Source organism: Pelodiscus sinensis, chromosome 3 (genome assembly GCF_049634645.1).
Source record: "Pelodiscus sinensis isolate JC-2024 chromosome 3, ASM4963464v1, whole genome shotgun sequence".
Classification (NCBI taxonomy): domain Eukaryota; kingdom Metazoa; phylum Chordata; order Testudines; family Trionychidae; genus Pelodiscus; species Pelodiscus sinensis.
The window spans coordinates 131,775,427-131,798,671 of NC_134713.1; the positions used below are offsets into that span (position 1 = coordinate 131,775,427).

Consider the following 23,245-nt stretch of genomic DNA (forward strand, 5'->3'; position numbering starts at 1 on the left):
GCTACGAAAACTTGCAGAAAAGCATGGTCCACTCCAGGCAGAAAGTCAAAACCTGGTGAATGCCCTGGGCACGTAAAAACTAGTCCTCACTAGAGTTTTGTAACTTGGGCAAAACACTAGTAAGAAGATGTCCTGGTTAATGTGGAAGGAACAGACCACTTTCAGAAGAAAGGCTGGATGAGGTTGCAGTTGTAGGCCATATAATGAGGCTCTGAGAAGACAACCTTCCAGAATAGATGGGAGTGGGAGCAGGAGCTGAGAGTCTCAAATGGTACCTCCACAATACAGGACAGGACCAGATTGAGGTCCCATTGAAGGACAGGATTTTTCATGGTAGGGGAAAAAAAAGTTCAAGGTCCTTCAGAAAATGGGTGGACATCTCATGTGAAAACACCTCAAAACCTTGGATCAGGGGATCAAAAGCCGAGATGGCAGCTGGATGGATCTTGAAGGAGGAAAGGGCCAAATTCTGCTTCTTTGCATGAGCAGGTAACCCAGGATATTTGTACAGATGAAGCTGCTCAAGATATGTAACCTTCAGATGCCCAGTGGGAGAATCAGGTCCACTTGGTCAGGTAAGATGATTTAGTGGAAAGTTTTCTACTAAGACAGGGATGAGCAATTATTTTTGAATGAGGACCATTTCAGTTTTTGAAGTGGTCGCAGGCTGCCTCAGAAGGGGCGGGGCCTCAGACAGAAGAGGTGGGCCTTTAAATAGCAGGACCTGAAAGGGCTCACGCCTCCCCTGCAGCTCCCAGGCATCACATTAGTGGGGACAGGAGGTGCAAGCCCTTTAATTTCCTGCTATTTAAAGGGCTCGCTGTTTCTGGCCTTGCTGCTAGTGTGTTGCCTGGGAGCCAGGGACACTAGAGCCCTTTCAACTGCTTCTATTTCAAGGGCTCTCACCTTCCCCTGGGCAGTTGCTGGGACTTGCGAGCCCTTTTAACTGCTTCTATTTAAAGGGCTTGGGACAGGCTCCGAGACAGTACGAGCCCTTTAAATAGAAGCAGTTTAAAGGGCTTAAACATCCCTGGCTCCCAGACAACATGCTAGGAGGTGGAGCCTTGAACTGCTGCGTGGGCCACATCAAAGCCCTAGGTGGGCCACATCCGGCCCACTGAAAGGCTTTTGCCTACCCCTGCTCTAAGAGGACTTGCTATACCACCCTGAAACAGACTTGCTCTTCAGGATTTAACCAGACAGCATCCACCCCATTAGGCGGAGAGAGGCAAGACTGGGATGCCAAAGATGACTGTGGTCCTGAGATAGAAGGTTCTGACAGCGAGGCAGCAGTACCATTAGGTCCAGTAGCTTTCCAAACCAATGCTGGTGTAGCCACGCTGGAGTGATCAGAATGACTTGAGCCCCATCTCTCTTGATCTTTGACAGGACCCTAGTGATCAGAGGAATCAGCAGAAACATGTACCACAGATCCCTGGACTATGACAGAGGAACATGACTGAGAGGGTTCACGCCTTGCAGAGAGTCAAAAAGAGGGCACTTCTTATTCTTCCTGATGGTGAAGAGGTTTACTTGGAGACTGCCGTACTGCTGGAAAAGTAACTGTAACACTTCAGGGTGAAGTGCCAACTCACGAGGAGAGAAGAAAGATCTGCTCAGTCAACACATTCCTGATACCAGAGAGGTGATAGGCCTCTAGATGAATCATATGTTAAATGATTGACAAAACTCCCAAAGGTTCTGTATTTACTAACAGAGAGATGATGACCATGGTCCCCTGCCTGTTGACATAAAACGTAGAGGCTAGCTGTGTTGTCTGTCAACACATAAACAACATGGTCAGATAGCTGCTGTAGGAACAACTTGCATGCTAGATGGACTGTGCTCAGTCCTTTGACATTTACATGCAGCTGCAGCTCCTGTGTAGACCACATGCCTTAGTTCCACAGCTCACCAAAGTGCACTATCCAGCCAAGGGATCGGTCATCAGCAACACTGAAGGCCTAAGACTGTCAAATAAGACTCCATCGAAGAACATCCTGGGATCGGTCTACCCCTGCAATAAGGTCAGAATTGCTGGCTGGATGGTGATGACCCAGTCCAGATGAACTCTGGCCAGGGTGTACATCATAGCTAGCCACTATGGTAGAGGCCACATACGGAGCTTTGCCAGACCCATAACATATGTACATGCTGCCGTGTGGCCCAGCAGTCACAGGCAAATGTATGCCATCAGGATGGGAAACTCAGAGGCCTGCAATGAGATCTCTCATCATCTGGAACCTTTTGCAGGGGAGGTAAGTTCTCATGCTGACAGTAAAGAAGTGTTCTGATAAATGTGGAAAGGTCAACAAAGTTTAACATCAAACATCCAGACGTATCCAATGGTATCGTGATAGCATCCTGGACCTGAGACATGGAGTGGTCCCTGATCAGCCAGTCATCAAGACTGGATGAATCAGAATTCCCAAATGTCTGAGAAACTGCCACCACTGACATGCATTTTGTAAAATCCTCAGTGTTGTCACCAGGCCAAAGGCCTTCAAAGATTGTACTGTGAACATCCATGTTCTTCAAGTCAAGGTCAGCATACCAGTTGTCGAGAGCCAGGGAGGGAATGAAGATGACCAGTGAGACCACGCAGAATTTCAAACGTGTTAGGTAAATGTTGAGGTCTTATTGGTCTGGAATGGGGAGTAAGCTCCCTTTGGCCTTCAGAGTTAGGAAATGCCTAGAGAAGAACCCCCTTGCCTCTGAGCTCTGGGGGAACATCTTATACCATTCCTAGCTGCAGCACTTCCTGACACAGCAGACTTTCATGAGAAAGATCCATGAAGAGGGACAGGGAAGGAAAAAGTAGGGGGAGGGGTAGAAAAAGTGTCGAGTATAGCCTTGCACAAAGGCATTGAGGACCCAGTGGCCTGATGTTATGGGATGCCCAGGCCTGGAGAAAGAAGGAAAAGTTGGTTGAAGAAGCAGGGGAGGGCAGGATCCGAAATTATGACTATTGCCCTCAGGCACGTCTTCAAAACAGCCACTTCTACCCTTTCTAGGAGCAGGCAGAGCTGGAGAAGAGGTCTGATAACCTTGCCAGCATCTGAATGTGTTGGCTCTTTGGGAAGGGATCCTGCTTATGCTGGCCATGTAGCCCTTTATCACTGCTATGGTAGTTGTGCATGGGTGAGTGCTGTAAGGACGCTCCCTGCGGAGACAAATGGAGCTGCAATAATGGGGCAAGAGGAAGAGGTCCATGATCAGGCTTACCCTTTGATTTGGGAGCTGCTCACACCAGTGTGAGCAGCACTGGGAGGGACAAAACATCCTGTACTACTTGCAAGACCTCGAGGGTTGACAGCCACAGTTTGGTGTAGCTGGCACATCCCTGGGAGGGCTGGCCCGCTCACCAGAAGCTATGCCCTTATTCCTACTTGGAGAGAATAACCTGCCCTTGCTGGGTCCAGACTCTCCTCCAGCACTGTCCTTGCTCTTACAAGTAGGAGTGGCCTCTGGTGGGCGCTCACTTTCCAGAAATTAGTGCTATGAATGTCCAAGCGCTCCGCACTGATACAGCAGCGCTGTGCTTTCAGCCCAATCAAGACCAGTCTTGTACTAGAGTCAGTACCAACTCCACAAGTAGAACTTTAAGCATAAACATCCTGCTTCTTTTTGGTATGCAGCTCAAAGCTTTTGCAAATGACACTTATTGCTAATATGGACCTTACCCAGACAGTGTAAGCAACTGGCATGAGGGTCACAGACTAGAATAGGTTTCTTGAACTAATGGCAATTCTTAAACCCCAGGAAGCAGGGCATGCCCCATTTCAAAGGAAAAGTCTCTTTCTGGGACACTAACTCTGAATTAGATACTAAGGGATAGAAAGAAACTACTAGACTCTAATAACTATACACAGTAAGATTTTTACAAATAACAAAAAGCAAAACTTTGCTAGAGCAAAGCAACCTCCCAGGCACCAGCACTGGCAGTAAGAAGGAAATGAGGACAGAGGGAAACAGTGACATCCTTTAGACAGCGTCACGCACGTGTCACTCCAAGGAGCACCAGAATTGTTCCCCTATGGATACCACTGAAAGAAAAGCTTCCGGCACTGGTGCATGTGGTGAGTACACACACCTAACATGGAATGGACAGGAGCAAGCACTCAAGAATAATTAAATTTATGATTAAATTGTGATTATTATGATTTAAAGCTTAAGAGACATTGGGATGGCTTTAAAATGTACAGTGTAATTTGCATCTAATAAAGGGCATAGTATGGATTGCACACGCTCTTTAACAAGGGCCTGCACAAATGTTGCGAAGGTATTTTGTGGTGGACCAGGTTTCAACCCAGGAAGAAAGTAGTTAAAGAGCTACTCTGGGCATAGTCAGCAGCAAACTGCTGCACTGTGAGGACTGTTAAACCAGGAGAGGAACAGCTCCTTATAAGGTAGGATCCAAGCCCAGTAGAGGATGGTACTCAGAGGGAAGCAGAGTTTGAACTTCTAGGCCTCTCAAGACATGACTGCTTACCAGAAGAGCTCCTGAAGAACCTCTACTGCCTGGATCCACTGGACAGATAGAGGGGGCCATCTTTATGTATTTGGGGGGAAGGGAGCGTTGTTTGCTTATTTGTTTAGAGCCTATGATGCACAGTGAAGACTCCACTGACATACAGATGGTTAGGAACCCAATCCTTCCCAAGAGAAGCTATTTATCTTCAGTCTTGTGAGGAATAGTGGGGTGAACCCAGACTTTTTTATTAGCTGCAGGATTATTTTATTTGACTTTAGGATTGCTGTTACACTCACAAGGGATTCAAAAGACATACAGCTGAAGGACTGAACCTAACACTCCCAATCAGTGCTGCCAGAAGATGTTACTAGGAATGAGAAAGGCACCCTTCCTCTTTGCAAGAGAACCCTAGAGCAGCAGTTCTCAGATTGAGTCAGGACTCTACATATACCTCCCCATCCTCAGATTGCTGCCTTCCTGCCTGGGGCTGAAACATATGGGCTTTGCCTCTTCCCTGCCCAGGATGCTAGGGTTCAGGATTTGGCTCCACATCTCCCTTTCCGCTGGATGGTATGGCTAACTCTCCCCTCCTGGCGTCATGTAGTAACTTTTTTTTGTCATCAGAACGGTTCTCAGTACAATGAAGTTTGAGAATCCCTGCCCTAGAGGTAAAGTATCAGAGGGGTAGCCGTGTTAGTCTGAATCAGCAAAAGCGGCAAGGAGTCCTGTGGCACCTTATAGACTAACCAAAGTGTAGGAGCATAAGCTTTCGTGGGCAAAGACCTGACGAAGTGGGTCTTTGCCCACGAAAGCTTATGCTCCTACACTTCAGTTAGTCTATAAGGTGCCACAGGACTCCTCGCCACTTCTGCCCTAGAGGTATATCCTATGGCAAAAGATTTGCTTCAAGAATATGCAGTTGCTTAAGTGCAACTTAAGTGCAGATGTAGATTTTTACAGTCACTGGACAGTACTGTAGATTCAAACAGGGTTAACTTGTTGATTTGTATAATAACTTCAATTTTCATTGTGCTTAAAAGACTAACAAGCCTAATTATGTTTCACACACACAGACACAGAACAAAAATACTAGTATCAGCTAACAAAATTTATGATACATAAAATGACTTTTTAAACCAAAAATTCAAGAAAAAGTAAGTGCCTTATATTTTCACTGTTATCAGTTTAGATAGTAAATACATCATTAACCACAGTCCACTCCCAAGGCCATCCACGTTCTACAAAACCACTCATCTTTTCTCTATCCAGATGCAATAGTGAGTCAATCAAATATATTTCATGTTTTCATCAAGTTCACCATCTGCTAATCAAGTGGGGTTTTAAGACAAATGCTATCAAGCCAATTATAGTAGTGACTGAATACGTGATGAGAAACTGCTTTACATAAGTGGGGTTCAGTTTACTGAATACCCTTGCTACTGCCCTGGCCTGGAAATAATGAACCAGAAAAGGATCTAAAGGCACCCTTCATAGAAGACAGTATGTATCCACTAGTAAGCCCTGAATAATGTAGCGCTACTGCTTCTGCTTCTTGAGAGATTCAAACCACCAGTGGCTTCTCAAAGTCTTCTTCCTGATTATAGGAGACAAGCTCATGCAAACCATAGTTTATTTACCATACGGTACCAAAAAGCAATCTGATTATTTTAACTTTTTTTAAACTCTACTAATTTAAGACAAATACTCCTGTGGCCATGAGAATGGAAGTCTCCATATCCTATTGTCAATCTCTTGCAAACTGTTGTTTATACAATTTATTTTAAAGGCAACAGACAAATCACTTTCACACTGTAGTGTACGTGAATCATTAATGTTACAAAAGATGACTCCTTGGGGGTACTGAACACCCTTGTCATTCAGTCTGTTCACAGTCCCTTTCAACACACTAGAGCTATGCTCTATGATAAGACAATACAGACCCTGACATAGCTTATTACTCAATCAATTCTGACAGAACAGATGGGAAAAAATTAAAACAACTAAACAAACTGTCTGCACACCTATGTTGTGAAAGAAAACTGAGAACTTGGATACACCAATTTACCGTTAATTCAGGGGGAAAAGTGGTTTTCAATTAACCTTACAGTTCAGGTGAATAGTATGCACCTAATAATTTCTACTAACACTTCACACATTCTTATCACTTCAGTTGTTGGTTTGTTAGCAAATATTCACCACCCATATATTTTTCCAAAAAAAAAAAAAGGTAAAAATGTGTTTGTTATAACTTTGAATTGTGACAACTGTTGCAGCAACAACAACAAAAAGTATATTAATCTAAAGCTCATATCCACAGTGGTGATAGGTATTTTATAAAACAGTCCCAGACAGCTATCACTTAAAGCAAGAAACTCACTCATACAGAAGGTTGTGGCACTGTCTATAAGAACCTGAAGGGCCAGAAACTGAGACCAATGGGTTCTGGGCCACTAACATTTCTGCACCACCAGAGAGGACCCAAGTGAGACTGGCCTCACAAGGCACACTCTGATGGAAGAATATGCTAGACCTGCAGTAAGTATTCTAAGATGGACTGCACTGAAGAATACAATGGAGAAATGCTACACTCCATCACCCAATGGGAAAACCTTCTCCACTTGGCAAGTAAGTCAGTCTCGTGGATGGCTTCCTACTTTCCAGGAGGACTTGCTAGGCCTTCTCTGAGCAGGTACACTCCTCCAGATTCAACCACAGAGTATCCACACTGGGAGGAGCAGAGACTCAAAACTGAGATGTAGGAGCCAACCATGTTCCTGCAACAGCAGGTGCAGTTGGTAGGAAAGGGACCATAGAGGTCCCACTGCCGCATTCATGCACATGGCAAACCAGTACTGGAAAGGCCACACTGGGATGATCATGAAAACCCCTGCCTGGTCTCTCTTAATTTTTACTAGCACTCAGCTCATGAGCGGGATTAACGAGAATCAGGCCAGGAGCAAACTGGCAGTCAGCCCTGCCCCCACAGACTATCAAATAGTCATGTACCGCAAAGATTTCATGCAGTTACACAACTATACAATTACCCGATATCTAACATCCCTATTATGTATAGCCCCAACTAAAACCCCTCTAGTGTATCACTAACAATCTACAACTTATCCTGGAAAATGAACACTCACTTTCATAGACCTTGGGAGGCAGGCCAGTCCTTCCCTACAGACAGCCCTCCAACCTGAAGCAAATACTGATCAGCAGCCACATACAACAGAAGCACTAACCCAGGAAATTCCCTCTGGAAAGAAATCACATTACCTGTCCATGTGACCTCATTACAGGACCTAACCACATCAGCAAGACCATCAGGCGCTCATTTACCTGCACATCTTCTAACAGGATATATACTGGGGTAGGGAATCATTTTTGAGTCAGGGGCCACACACAAGTGAGAAGTCCAAAAAAAAAACCCCACAAACTGACGTGGCTCCCAACTGAGAAGGAGAAAGACACTCCCCACATTCCTCTAACACACTAGAGCCTAGGGGGACCCAGACTAGTAGATTTTATGTGCTCCAGCCAAGTGAGGATGCCAACACAGGTTCCCCAATGCTGGAATGGAAACCCCAAGCCTTGGAGGCTGGATCCAGTAAAGCCAGGGGCCACATCCAGCCTCTGGGCCTTAGGTTCCCCATGCCTAATATATGTCATCATCTACCAACAATGCCTCACTGCCATGTATACTGACCAAACCAGAAAGTCTCTGTGCCAAAAGATAAATAGACACAAATCAGACATCAGAAAAGGTAACATTAAAAAAAAAAAAAGGTAGGAGAACACTTTAATCTTCCTGGAGATTCAGTAGTAGGTTTAAAAGCAGCCATCCTTTTACCAAAAAAACCTTTAAAACTAGACTACAAAGAGACACAGCAGAGCTGCAATTCATTTGCGAATTTAATATGATCAAATTATTACTGAATAAGGACACACAATGGTTCTCTCACTACAAAGGCAATTTTCTCTTTTTTGGTATTCACACCTCTCTGTCCATTGTTGGAAGGGACATCCGCCCTAACTGAATTGGCTTCATTAACAGTGGTCTGACACTTGATAAGTAGCTCCCTTCTTTTATGTGCTCATGCAGGGGTCGGCAATCTTTCCAAACTGGCATGCCAAGATTTAACCCTCCTGTGCTGGGCCGCGCTCCTCTCCCAGGAGGGGCTCTCTCTACCACGTGCCCCACTTGGTCTCCTGCCCTAGGTTCCACTCTGGCTTTTCCTGGTGGAGGGGAGGAGCAACACGCACATGCTTCCCTAGAAGCTAGATGCGGCATGGAGCCTCGGAACTCCCCCCATCCTCTCCTGCAGAAAGCCAGCCCTGGCTCCAATCTTGCAGGGGGCACGATACTGGATTGCCAACACAGGCTGGGGTCAGGGTGGCTGGGAGGGATTAAGGGAAATAAGCAAGGTGGGGATGGGTGGGTGACCCCGGGTGGCCAGCCCTGCTGGGGATGGGGTCCTGTGGGGGTCCATGGTGCACTTGCCTTCCTGCCAGGCACCCAGGGGCCAACATGGCTTTGGGGCAGAGGGACTCCCCACATGTTTTCCTCTCACCTCAGCTGCCCCTACTGCCACCCAGCCCCAGAGATGCAGCCAGGACGGCACTCGTCCTCTAGCGCAGTGATTCTCAAACTTTTTGGTCTGTGGACCACCTGGCTCAGTGCAAACCTTTCTGCGCACCACCAGTTGCTAATGGAAACTCACCATTAATTACATAATTACGCTCAAGCCCTTTGCTATTGCTGCAGCTAGGGAGAATGATTTAATTTAAATTATTAAACAGATTAAGCATTTTAACTTTATCATGTTAGTTTATCAAACTTCATTTTAAATAAAGTAAAATATTAATTTTTGTCCAACACAAAAGGTTTCAATGTTTTCTTTATTTATGGCAAGGATGGGGAATTATCAGTTTGGGACCACACAAGTGAGAAGCAAAAAATCTACTCCAAAAACCCCCAACCCTCTGACCCTGACGCCATCACATTCCAGTCCCCAATTACCTCCTAACCTCGGCCCCTACTTCCCCTGACCCTGACTCCCACCCTTCTCACAGGGGGTGGGGTCCCAGCTATGCGCAGGCTCCCTGTGCCTCCCAATGGAAGCAGTCAGGGAGCCGGGGCGGCACTCAGGGGCACTGGGGGTGGACTCCCCTACCCCATTGCTTCCTTCTTGCCCAACCCCCTTCCCCCCCACTGCCTCATCATCCCCCAGCCCTTGACACCCCAGCCCTGCCCATCTTATGTGGTGGCGGCTGCTCGAGAATGGTCCCAGCCAGGCCCCAGGGGCAGAACTGCCTATTCATGCACCCTCTACATGCAGGTCCCAACATGCCAGCAGGGCTGGGGCAGGCAGAGCAGCAGCAGCAACAGCACACGTACAGGAACAGGACCTCAAATTTACAGCTCTGCGTGGGGTCCCTGTGCTGCCCAGTAGAAGTAGGCGGGGAGTCTCACCCCATTTCTTCTTTCTCCCCCAGCTCCCCTACATGTCAGAGCATGTGGAGCATGCAGCAGCACACATGTGGGGGGGTGGAGCCTCCATCACATGGGGGGGGACTGTGCCACCTGGTGGAGATGGGTGGGCAGCCGGGGCTGCTCTCAGGGACACCAGGGACAGACATGAGTTGGTGTTTTCTTCACCTTCTCCCCCACCCATCCCCCCAATGCGCCCAGAAGCTGTGGCTGGTGCTCCAAGTTTTGCGACTGCACCAGCTCCAGAGGGCGGGGCTGAGCTCCCGCCACAGATTCCGTGTGACACTGAAAATGGCTCACCTACCACTTATGGCATGCATGCTGTAGGTTGCTGACCCCTGTGCTAGTGTATGCACATATAGCCCTATCTTTGTGATTTCCACTCATGTATCTGACAAAGTGTTTTTTACCCACGAAAGTTTATGCACAAATATTTGTGTTAGTCTTTAAGATGCTACAGGACGCCTTTGTTTTTGCAGATACTGATTTACACAGCTACCCCTCTGAGACTTGGATCCATGATGACCTCATTGATCTGGAGGGCCATTCAACTGGGACCCAAAGACTGAAAAATGCTCACCAATTATATCATGGCTCCTGAACCTCTTTTTGTATTTGGAGCTCAGACACCAACCTTTATAGGTGCTCCTGATATTACTTATAATCATTAGGCAAAGATGGTAAAGATGGGGTAACCACCTCATCTGGTAAAGATGACTAAACTATTCCCAGAACTATTGAATACATTTCAACTCCATCTTTATCTTACTCTGATGGGCTGGCCAGTGTTGGCCTTGTGTACTGATTCCAGGTGCCTAAAGTAAGGATTTCAAGTGTCCCAATAATGCCAGTATGAGGAATCAACTGGCTGAGAACAACCCCACTTCACTGGGTACGATCTGTCTTTGGAAATCATATCTGGTCAGAGAATGGAACCGCAATCTCTGAGGGCTACTGTCCAACCCGTTTCTAGATGACACAGTAGCAGCTCTTCTGGTACCTCTCACTCACTGGATAAAAAAAGCTGGATCCCAACCTACCCCTGAAACTGACAGGTTCACTGTTGAGGCTTGAGAGTAGGAGAGAAGAGTAGCTGCATGTCTTTGGGATAAGGTCTCCTAAAAAGTAACAGTGTCTCCAAATAAAAACAGACCTGAGAGGAGACAGGAGTTAATGATGATTTGCAACAGCTTTCACTTTGAATTTCAATGGTTTTTCTGTTTCAACAAACAATTTACAAATTTTACACACGTGCCCACCCAAACATATACACACATGTGCATATTTACTTTTACAATGCAATGGATAATTTTTTTCAAGTTATACCTGAAATAGATATTTTTTTCATTCTAACACAGCACCAATATCTCTAGCCAGTACACCAGGGCTACTCAACATGTTTGTTTGCAGCCCACGGTGCAGTTTGGGTTTATGCGAGGTTCAACACATGGCCCGTGGATGGGAGCCAAAAGAAAAAAGTAGTCAATATAATGGTCTTCTGTTGATATGTGTTTTAGTAGTTAAATTCCTGGACTGTCATTGCTCATTAAAAGTGCTGTCATATCAGTGGAAATCGGGTAAATATTGAATTTTATTAATATCAGCAGAACTGACTTAAATGGGGCCTGCATGTTTGTAGTCTTGCCTTAATCTTTCTATTCAGGCCCATGAATGTAAAATAAGCTATTTGCATATATTTCCGTATATATTTGCATGTATAATGCAACCACAGTTAAGTTGCAGCCCTCAGCATGTACTATGAGTGACATTGTGGCCCCCAGGGCTTCCAAAGTTGAGTAGCCCTGCAGTACACTAAAGAAAAGCACTATAAGATAGTGCCTGAAGTGAGAGAATGAACAATTAATTTAAACATGGAACTCTCTAACAAGGAATAAAAACAAAATTTGCACTTTTTAAAACTATTTGGCCAATAAAAATAACATATGATTCTCAGATAAGATAAAAATGTTGCACATATTTTGCTAAATACAAACTGAATATTGATAAATTTGTTTTTTGTACAGTTAAGTACTTTTTGCAATTCTATTTTGTTAGCTCTAACATGGCGATCAAATAAATTTTTATTTTTACAATATTACAGAAGTGTATTTTTCTAGGTTTCCAAAACCACCTTATTCAACCTTCCCCATCTGTCACCATCTGCTTCTTTTTAGCATGTACTTTTTGTGTGATCGCATAAGCATGTGAAAAATAACTAACATTCAGATGATTGTCTGCTGGTACATTTGAGGACTGGGCATAATAAAAGTGAACTGCCAAAACGTACTTAACACTTTTAATTTTGCTGGGTCTTGAGTATGAGCTAGATGTGAATTCCAGACTGCTTTATAGTTGGAAAGTAGATCGGGTACTGCTAACACTACAGCAAAAGCTAAGACTCTAAGTAATTGCCACCACATTATAAAGTTTATCTTGCATGACAGCCATATCAAATACAGAACTGTAGTCCCAAGAGTTTACACATTTGACCTTATTGAATTTAACCTTGAACTAATTTTAGAAGGATGAGGTGGGGAGCGGAAACACACTATTTCGAAACCAGAGTAGAAACTATTTAGAGTCCTCAGTGAGCAAGAAATAGCTGAAGTCTAGTACTGACAGTCATGCAAGAAATCTCATGGGGAACCAAAAGGGGGAGAAGAAGCAAAGATTTTCCTCTCTGTCTTACCAGCCAATGGAGCTGAGCAAAGTAGCATTTGGAAACACAATACAACATTTTAGAATGTAGAAGATGCCTACACCAAGTACAAAGCACTTGGAAGTTGCCTGGAAAGCATTAAGTCAGGATGGTGAAGATATAGGTTTTCAGAATTCTATCTGTACCCAGCAGCTGGGGCATATCAGCATACTGAAGATAAGCATACATTCCTGTTTTTAAATTCACTTGATATAGTATTAATGGAAAATGAACACAAAAGAGAGGCAAACATTGGTAACGCTAATTACACTTTTTGCAAGCAAAATATATTCTGCGGTATTCACATGGCTCTACCACTAACAGTCTTTTTGCCACTTCTAGACTGTTAACATATCTGATACACGTTTATATTTAACTGTATAACTGTATATAACTGTTTATATATGCATGTGTTTTGGTTGACTTTTTCACCTCGTCAGGGTTTCATGTATGCTTTTTAAGTTTTGCCTCACTACTGCCCCACTACAGACATCTCGGGCTCTCAAATGAAAGTACTGTGTAAGCACATTGCCAGAATTATTGCCCATTGCCAATGCTGCAGAGCCAAAGAGGATCCAAACTGGTAAACATTTCAAGAAAATCAATGTACAGTTCTTGACTATCCACTTAAATAATTTTACAGTTAGCATTTCTAGAACTAGAGCATTTCTTACAGTGAAGCAACCAGGCGTGGACACATGCTGCAAAGAAGGGCATATTATTATTCAGTATGATGTAATTTAATATATTTTCTATCCCTCTTAAATACAACCAAATCTATTTACTTTATTTTAAAAATATTTTTTACGTTGAGGAAAAACAAGGTTTGTGTTTCATCCATTTTCTGTTTTCAAGAAGAATTTTTTATATAGTTCTATCATGTTATCCCCCCAGCTCTTACTTTTACCACACTTCAATCAAAAATATAAGTTAGGTTCTTTGCACATTATTTTTCCCAACTGTTAGCATAATTCCTTTTCTGAAAACTCTTACATTTACTAAAGAGGCCTTGTTAACTGTTAAAAGAGATGTTACTCACCTTGTGCAGTAATTGGTGTTCTTCGAGATGGGCATCCCTGTAGACACTTCACTGTAGTGCTATATCTAGACTGCAGAGCTCTTCCAGGATACCAGAGGAACGCGTCCACTTTTCCAGAACAATTTCCAAAAAAGCAGATGTGTTCTTTCGCCATCCCTGTAATCCTCGTTCTACGAGGAAGAAGGGACATGCCAAAAGAGGAGTTTTTTTCCAAAATTTGGCAGTTCGCAATTTGCGTATCTTTTTTTGACTTTTCTTTGCAGTGTAGACCTAGCCTAGGTGTCTAGGCACCCCCACACTTATAATCCAAACTCTTAGCAGCAGTATTCCCCCTACTGCTGGCGTACACACGCAGCACAACCTGCGATGCAGCGAACATGTCGATGTGCACATGTCGTCAACCGTCCCATCAGTTCTTTTTCTACCACAAAGAGATGTTAAAACTCCAAAGCAGAGGGAAGGAGGGTGGGTCATGGAGCAACCACAGGGGGACACATCTTGAAGAACACCAGTTACTGAACAAGGTAACTTCTCTTTTCTTCTTTGAGGAGTGAGTGTCTCTGTGGGTGCTCCACTGTAGGTGACTGTGGAGCAGTTCCCTGAGCTTTTGCAAAGAGGGGCTTTGGACCTCATTGGCAGACACCCAAGAGGACTGCGGTTCCAAATGTGGTACATTGTGACCGATAAGTATCTATCACAGTGTTTTTTAAAAGTATGTGTGGAAGCCCATGTTGCTGTTCTGCAAATATCCCTTATAGGCACATTGTGTAGGAAGGCTATAGATGTGGCCATCACTCTAGTCGAATGTGTTCAAAGGTAAGTAGGTAGTGCTTTATTAATGTCATAGCACTCTCGAATGCAGTTTGTTATCCATTTTGAAAGTCTTTGTTTGGATACTGCCTGTCCTTTAGAGCAATCTGCTATTGAAACAAACAGCCTGTGTGATTGCCTAAATTGTTTTGTTCTATCTAGGTAAAAAGCAATAGCACACCCAACATCCAAGGAGTGGAGTCTTGCTGCACTGATGTCCAGATGAGGCTTCTGGTGAAAAACTGATAAGTATATCGGTTCATTGAGGTGAAAACGTGAGACTGCTTTTGGAAGGAACTTCGGATGTTGTGTTAGTATAACTTTATCTTTGTGAAATTTGATAAAAGGTGGGTCGAACATTAGGGCGGCTAGCTCACTGACCCCTCTGGCTGTTGTGACAGCTATGAAGAATGCCACCTTCATGGAAAGGCATGCCAGGGAGCATGTCACCTTGGGATCAAATGGTTGACAAGTCAATGTGTTTAGAACTAGGCTGAGATCCCAAGATGGGATTATCGGCTTTATTGGAGGAAAGGTGTTGTTAAGATCCTTCAGGAATTTCTTGGTGGTCAGGTGCGAGACTAGAGTTTGGCTGTCAACCATGTCATGTTCACTTGATATAGCCGTCAAGTGAACCTTAACTGATGCGTTACAAAGATTTCATATTTTCAGTGTCATTAAGTATTCCAAGCCTGTTGCTAGAGGTGTTGACCTAGGCTGAAGGGCTCTGTGGTTGGCCTACTCAGAGAAGCATCACCATTTGTAAAGGTAAGTCTTCCTTGTGCTCTTTTTGTGACAGTTAAGAATTATCCTTTGTACTTCCTCTGAGCAGGTAAAGGGTTACATTATTAATCCTGAAGGAGCTATTCTGTGAGATGAAGCCTGTGCATTTCTGGATGAAGAACTCAACCCTGGTCCTGGTATACTATGTCCAGCCATCGTGGGACGGGAATCGGAGGAGAAACCACCATCTGCAACAGGTAAGGGAACCAGGTTTGTCTGGGCCTTGAGGTACAATCATGATCACCCTGGCCTGGGCATGTTTTATCTTGTGTATAACTTTCCTGAGGAGGAGGAGAAGAGGCAGAAAGGTGAACAGCAGATTGTGGGACCAGTTGTTCAACAAGGAAACCCCTATGGAGTCCCCACCCAGATTTGCCCTGGAATAATACCTGGGGCACTTGATGTTAAGTGATGTGGCAAATAAGTCTATTTCCGCAAAGCCCCACCAGAGGAAGACCGTATGCAGGGCTTGTGGGTGTATCTCCCATTCTTGTTCAGTTGGTCCGCAGCAACATTTTGTTCTTCTGGGAGATACACAGCTGATATGTTGATGTGATGAAAGATGCACCACCTTCACAATGATGTGACCTTGTTGCAAAGATGGTATGATCTAGCCCTGCCCTGTCAATTTACATAGAACATACAGGCAATGTTGTCTGTGTATTCTCACTGCTTTGCCTTGAACTAGGTGAAGAAAGTGCTCAGACGCTCTTCTTACTGCTTATAGCCTGAGCACATTGATGTGTAGAGGTTTGACTCCGTGGGAGTCACTACCCTGCGTAGTGTCCACAGGTGTGTGCTCTCCAACCCTCCAGTCAAGCGTCCATCGTTATGTGAACAGATGAGGTTGTCTGATGGAAAAGAAACCCCAAGCAGAGGTTGCTATCATGTAGCCATTGTGTTAGGGATTCCCTGACCTTGTTTGAAGGGCTGAACATCCTGTGTAATGGGGTGCCTGTCAGGGTGAAAGCATGCGTTTAGCCACAATTGGAGTGTTTTCATGTGTAACCTTGCGTGAGGGACTACGTATGTCATTGTGGACATGTTTCCAAGTAATTGCAAGCATTGCCTGGAGGATACCATGGGGCTGTTTTTTATTGTTTTTGCTAGCGTAGCTAGGGCATGAAATCTTGGCAGAGGAAGCCAACCCTGTGTATGTATGCAGTCCAGAGTGGCGCCTATGAACCCCAGCTCTTGAGATGGTGTAAGATTTGACTTGTGTGTGTTTGTTTGGAGCCCCAGCTTTGAAAAGAGTCTGATTGTGCCCTTAGTGAACTGTTTGTCCCGTTGCTCTGTTTGAGCCACTATCAGGCAATCGTCCCAATAAGGGAAGATCACTAAACCTGATTTTCTTAGATGGGCCATTGCTACTGCCAGAGCCTTGGAAAAAATTCTGGGTTCTGCTGACAGGCTGAATGGTAAGACTTGGTACTGGTAATGTTGATCCTTTAGAGAAAGCTTGAGGAACTTTCTGTGGGATAATCATATTGCTATGCGAAAATATGCATCCTGCAGGTCGAGAGATGGCATCCAGTTTCCTTTTCCCAATTCAGGAATGATCTCTGCCAGCGTTACTATGGTGAATCATTGGTTTTTTAGGTATTTGTTCAGTCTGCGCAGGTCCAGTATGGGTCTCCATCCTCCAGATGTTTTTGGCATGAGGAAGTATCTGGAATAGAACCCCTTTCCCCTGTGATGTGCTGCGATGATCTCGGTTGTCCCCATCTTTAACAACTTATTTATCTCCTGTTGAAATAGGGACTTGTGAAAGGGGTCCCTGCAGAGGGACAGGGAAAATGGTTGGGTTGGGGGAAATGTGAGGAATGGTATAGCTAGGCCTTTTTCTATGACCTCCAGAGTCCATTTGTTCATTGTTATGTTGGACCATGTATGGTAGAATGGTTGCAGACTAAATTTGTACTGGTTGGCTGATGAAAAAGATGTTAAACCCTCAATCAACAGTTCAAAATGTTTTAACTGCCATTGGAGGACTGGTGTGTTGCTTGCTGGTCTTGAGGCTGCCTGCATTTCTGCTGCCTCTGATGACATCTTAGATCATAGCCCCTCTGAGGTGGGTAGGATTTTGTTCTCCCATAGAGTGTGTACATGTGATTGATTTTTTTCTTTGGCTGAGGGACATACAACCTGAGAGTTTTTCATGTGGCCCTTGAATCTTTAAGGGAATGCAGAGATGTGTCTGTGGTAGAGGAAAATAATTTCTGATCTTCAAAGGGAAGGTCCTCAACTGTGCTCTGTACCTCCCCTGGGAACCCAGAGAGGTACAGCCAGGAGACATGATTCATCACTACAGATACGGTGAGAGATCTGGAAGCTATGTTGGCTATATCGAGGGATGCCTGCAGCACTGTATTTGCTGTAAGGATGCCCTCCTCTATGTTAGATTTAAATGTGGCCTTGTCTTCCTCTTGTAATCTTTCAATAAATGGTCTCATTTTTCCAAATGGTTATAAGTGTATTTGGCCACTAATGCCGAATAGTTCACAATGCTGATGAGGAGGGATGATGATGAGTAGGATTTTCTCTCTAGGTCAAGTCTTTTCCAGTTTTTATCATAAGTGCTAGAGCTGAACTGGGTCCGCTTACCCCTGTTGTTTGCAGCTACAACCAGCAAATTTGGGGTAGGGTGTGAAAACAGGAACTAAGCCCCTTTAGCTGGGACACAGTATTTCCTATCCGCCCTTCTTGAGGTGGGGGAGATGGAAGCTGGAGACTGCCTTAAAATCTTTGCTGGCCGAAGTATGGCTTCATTGACCGGCAAGGCTCTTTTTGCTGAAGGCAAGCTTGTAACATATCTGTTAGCTTGTGCTGTGTGTCAGGGACCTCGACCAGCGATATATTGAGGGAATCAGCCACCTTCTTGTACAAGTCCTGAAAAAACTTAATTCATCACCCAAAGTAGGAGGCAGAGGCATTATGGATTTGTCTGGGAACAATGAAGAAATATGGGATGGAGGTAGTGTATCATCCTCTTGGGTTTCATCTATGTCCTAAATGTTGACCTGCATCACTTCTGATGCTGCGGGAACAGGCAGGTTGGGTGCCTCTGGTTGTGGTCTTGCCATCACCAGTGGTGGTACCTGCACCTTCTCTCTAGAGATTCCATCCCTGCCAAGATTGTGGGAGTGGGATAAGAGGGAGCCATGGAAAGGATCTGTACCAGCTGTTGTTGCTGCTGCAACTGCGTGGTCAGTTTTGGAGTTGAGTGGCATGGTAAAAAGGATCTCCTGGACATTCTCATGGTCAATGGAAAAATGAGATATAGAGATTACAGGTGTCACTAATCTATTCGGTCCCGCTGATGATGGGTAGCATTGGTGCCGAAGAGTGGTGTGCCAAGTACCAATGCAACCACTAACTCCTATTGCATTGTGAGCAGTCTTGGTGGAAGGAAGGCCAGTATAGTTGGTGCAGAGGCCTATAAACACTGTGTCACTGGTTCATTGCATGCCTTAGACATCGCTGTTATTGAGGAACATTCGGTGGGTACACGAAGTACTGATTTGGTGGGTGTTGGTACAGCCAGTCCAGGTACCCTTTTGCCAAGAGTGTGTGATGGAGGTTTGGGCACCCATTTCATTGGTGCCAGAGCCTTCAGTACCGATGGTGCAAACGTGGTCATCTTCATTTTTGGCACCAAGACCACAGGGCAAGCGTCTTTGGATGACAGCCCCTCGGGGTTTGTCTGTGCCAGACTTCCTCAGTACATGCACTTCCCTCTGAAGCCCTTGCCCTAGGTGAAGAGGGCTTTTTCTGAGGGGATGTTTTCTTTGGTAGTCTCTCACTGGACAGTGAGGAGTGCTTCCTTTTCACCATTTTCTTTGAAGGCTCATCTCTCGGTGCAGGTCCCTGCTCTGAGACTGCCAAGGGTGAGGTATGGTGTGGTGATACGGTCGATGGCAGTTGCAAGGCAGGTCACTCCGTCTCCATAGTGAAGAGCTTCAGCTGAAGTTTCCTCGTTTTTAACGTGACAGCTTTTTGCAATGATGACAATTTTTCAGAGAATGGTCCTGACCCAGGCATCTAATGCACTGGGCAATCCCATCTGAAACGGGCATAGAAATTCTGCACGTCAGGCACCAATTAAGTCCTGGTGAGCCCGGCATGCCTATCCTAACAATATAGTAACTACAGAGAAAAACTTTGTTTTTAATTAACACTAACACAGGGGGGAGGGACCTTAAATAAACTATTTAAAACTAAACTCTAATTACTAACACTACTCTAGCTGAATTCTAGCACAGAGTACTGCTGTGTTCCGACCAAGCCGGGAGAGGTTGAAAAGGAACTGAGAGGGCAGTTGATGGTATGTGCGTGTTGGCACGTTCGTGGTGTCACAGACAGTGACGTGCATGTGCGCCAGCATCCAGGGAGAATGCTGCTGCTAAAAAGTTCCAATTATAAGCACAGAGGTGCCTAGACACCATCAGTGGAATGCCCACAGGGACACTCCTCGAAGAAGAACTTAAATTAAAGAACTATTTCCCATAACTTTTCCCATCTTTGTCAACTTCATTTATCATTCAACAGTTCCGGAGCTGAACATTATTTACTATATTAGAGACAAAAAATTGCATAACATTTCACAAAACAAATCAAGATTTTAAGATAATTGAGGCAATAACAATCTAAATTAAGGTAAAAAGAAAAAGGTAAAAAGAAAAGGAGTTGATGACAAAGGCAGAAGGAAGTTTGGGTTACATATGGGTGTACAGACAATGAGACCAGGCATTCACTTGGTGAATTGCTGAGATCTCTTCTGGGTTACACAGGATTTTATTATAAAATATATATAAACCTATGGTTGATTTTTTTTAAATGTATAACAAGTGACTTTTGAGAAAAAAGTCTTAAAGGATAGAATAGGATTAAGAAATGACAATATGCAGTGGAATAAATTCCAGGAATAGGAGGAAATATGAAAGGAGGTACCAAGAGGACAGTCAGACAAGTTGCTTGGACTGAACAAAGAGCACCAGGAAACAAAAGAAAATATGACCTAATGAAAGAAAAAGTTAAGTTTTAGATGCACTTGAAAGTGAAAATTAAGAGCCTCTATTTCAGCGGAAAAAGCAACAGCGAAAATGAGAGGATACTGAAATGGGTTGAATGTGGACAGTAATGAGTGAAGCAGATGATTTTCATAGCAGAGTTTTGAATAGAAGATTGATATCAATCATAATGGTCACTGACAGTGAGAAAAAGGTTGCTGTAGTTAAAGCGTGAGGTAACCAAGGGTTGTATAAGGGTTTTATGTTGTTAACAGCAAGGAATGGGTGGTTTAAAAAAATACCGTAGTGATGGTACCAACAAAATTTAATGATCGATGTAGAAGGAGAGGAGAGAGTTAAAATAACACTATAATTCCTAATCTATGGGAAAAGGAGGATACATGGGTTGTCAACATTTACAGTGAAATTTGGTGAGGGTGTGGAAACCTGGTTTTCAAGGAAGACTGATAATCTGAATGAAGAAATGATAAATTCATAGTGGAGGAAGTCTTGCACATGCAGCAAAACAGTTAGAAATTGGGGCTGGATGGGAGTAAAAGGCAGGGATACAAGTAAGAAATGCCAATGAAAAGGACATAACAGAAGGAAAGTGAGCAGAGATAGGGCAAGAGGACAATACAGAGGAGGACATGAGACGATCAAAGAGAATTAATTCAGCAGAAGGCAGATCAGTGAGAGATCACTTCTTGTCAATGATATGGTCAAAGGAATGGCTTGTGTCTTTTGTACAGAAATTGATCAAAGGTAGCAAATCAGATGATGGGGTAATTAAGAGCAATGTGGGTGAAGAGTGTCATTAACATGAAGCTCTGAGTTCCCAATGTGCAGGATGACTTTTCACTTATATATTTTTTAAAGACAGACTGAAAACTAGTCCAATGTCATACGAGTTAGAAGCAGTTTCAGATATTACACTTGAATCTGAATTTTCCTGTCATTTTATGTATTTTTTCTAATCACATTTACATATTTTCTAAAAGGCCTTTTTTAAAAACTTTCCTTTTCTGGGGAAAGACTTGCATGAAAAAAGAAACAAACTACCTAGAAGAAAGAGTGCAATCTCAATATGATTCCATTTGCATGGGTTTTTATAACTATGTATATGACAATCCCCAGCACTGATTCCCCAGCTTCACTCTAAGTTATCACTGTGGTGACATGCAACAGATGAAACAAGGAACGATTGCGAGAGTGCCACTAGCAGATGTTCTATGTATTGAGTCAAATGCTAAGGAAGAGCATGCTGAGACTTTATAAGGGAAGTTAAATGAAGAGTAAACTATAGACAGAGAGGACAACTGTTTTCCAGAGAAGATCAAGTTCTGGTCTGCTGAATCTGGGAGTGCAGAGAGAGATGATCTGGTATCCTTCAGACTGTAAAGATAGGCTGCCAGCAGGCTAGATCTTATAAAAGAGGTTCTCAGCCACCTTGGTTAAAAATGCTGGGGAGAAGATTTAGCGTAAGCTTTGGGCATTAGAAAGAGTATTATAATTTTGCTTTGTATGTAAGAACTTGTTTCCAATATTTTTTCCATCATTTGAATCTCTAGTCTTTGATATCAGGTCATTCTTGTATTCGCTATACATATATCTAAGTGGAGTGATGATCCTCAGTTAAAACTAATAACCTAGTACTGTACGTACTATTCCTTTGGGAGTAGCAAATGTGAAAGTTCTGTAAGTGTTCAGTGGAACAGGGATAAGGCTCTCAAGAGGGATGCTCTCAGGGTTTGGAGGTTGGTGTTTTTCTATCATTAACTTGTATAAAGTAAGTAGGGCCAGCAGAAACCTGGAAGGTAGGACTTGCGCTGCCAGGGTCTAGTGGTCAAAAAGCTGATCCAGAGCAAGCACGGAGAGGACTTCCTCACATTAAGGGCATGTGGTTATGAGGTGCCTCACAACTCTGAATTATCTATGAAATATTTACCATCACCAGGATATGGAAAGAAAGCATTTTTTCTTTTGTTCTTTTCTCAGAAATATAAAAAGTAAACATAAGCATGAATTTCTTAAATAGGATCCTACGATACATTTTTCTGTCTACTGTGATACCATAATCATCATCTAGTGAAGATTAAACAGAGGAAGCAACTAGACTCCTAAAAACCAGAAGTCTGGTTCCCCTGCAAATGTAATTAGGAATGAAAAAGTAGCAATATTTTATATACCTAAAATGAGGAATGCTTTGAAACTAGTAATGTTTCTCAAAACAGAAGAAAATTTCAGGTGCGACCACTAAACATGTAATAAAGAAAGGATGCTGTTTTCAATTATTCTATTGTAGATGACACGGAACTTCTATTATATATCAGATACTTTAGCTATATTTACAAATATACAAAATTTCAAAATATGATTATTGATAGGTAAGGGACCCCAGCAGAAATATTATAGTAGTAGCAGTAACAATAGTCTACAATATTGTCCATTCTTCATTATAATAAACATATCCTGAAATTATATGAAACAGAAAACATTTAATATTGTACAGAAAAAAAATTCTAAATCATACCTCAGGAGCTAAGTATTCTGGTGTACCACAGAATGTTTTCATAGTAGCTGCATCAGTGATTCCTTCTTTGCAAAGTCCAAAATCTGTAATTTTTATATGGCCATCTTTATCCAACATTAGATTTTCTAACTGCATATTAGAAAGAACACACACAATTGGTCCTTTAGTATTTCTTAACAGGCAAATACACCACATATGAATGAAAAAAATTAACAGTGTTATATCTGCAAAGTAAAAAAATTGTACTGTAATTCACCACTGTATCATCAGTGATTGTAGGCTCTACCAATAGACATCATAAGAGTTTTTTCAATATCACTCTTTCCCACAGAATGAAAGAAAAAACACTTTCTAAAATTTCCAAGATTCACATAGTGTTCAGAAAACTCATTGCATTCATCATAGAATTGT

General features: G+C 43.4%; 1 protein-coding gene across 3 annotated transcripts in view; it reads right to left on the bottom strand.

Annotated features, from left to right (window-relative positions):
- The window catches only part of AKT3 (AKT serine/threonine kinase 3), a 254,031-nt gene that overhangs the window by 38,413 nt on the left and 192,373 nt on the right, over nucleotides 1–23,245 (bottom strand). For all 3 annotated transcript variants that reach the window (XM_075924864.1, XM_075924865.1, XM_006135203.3), the window contains exon 10: nucleotides 22,835–22,963. In XM_075924864.1, the coding sequence (XP_075780979.1) occupies nucleotides 22,835–22,963 (129 nt within the window). The remainder of the gene's footprint in view (nucleotides 1–22,834; nucleotides 22,964–23,245) is intronic.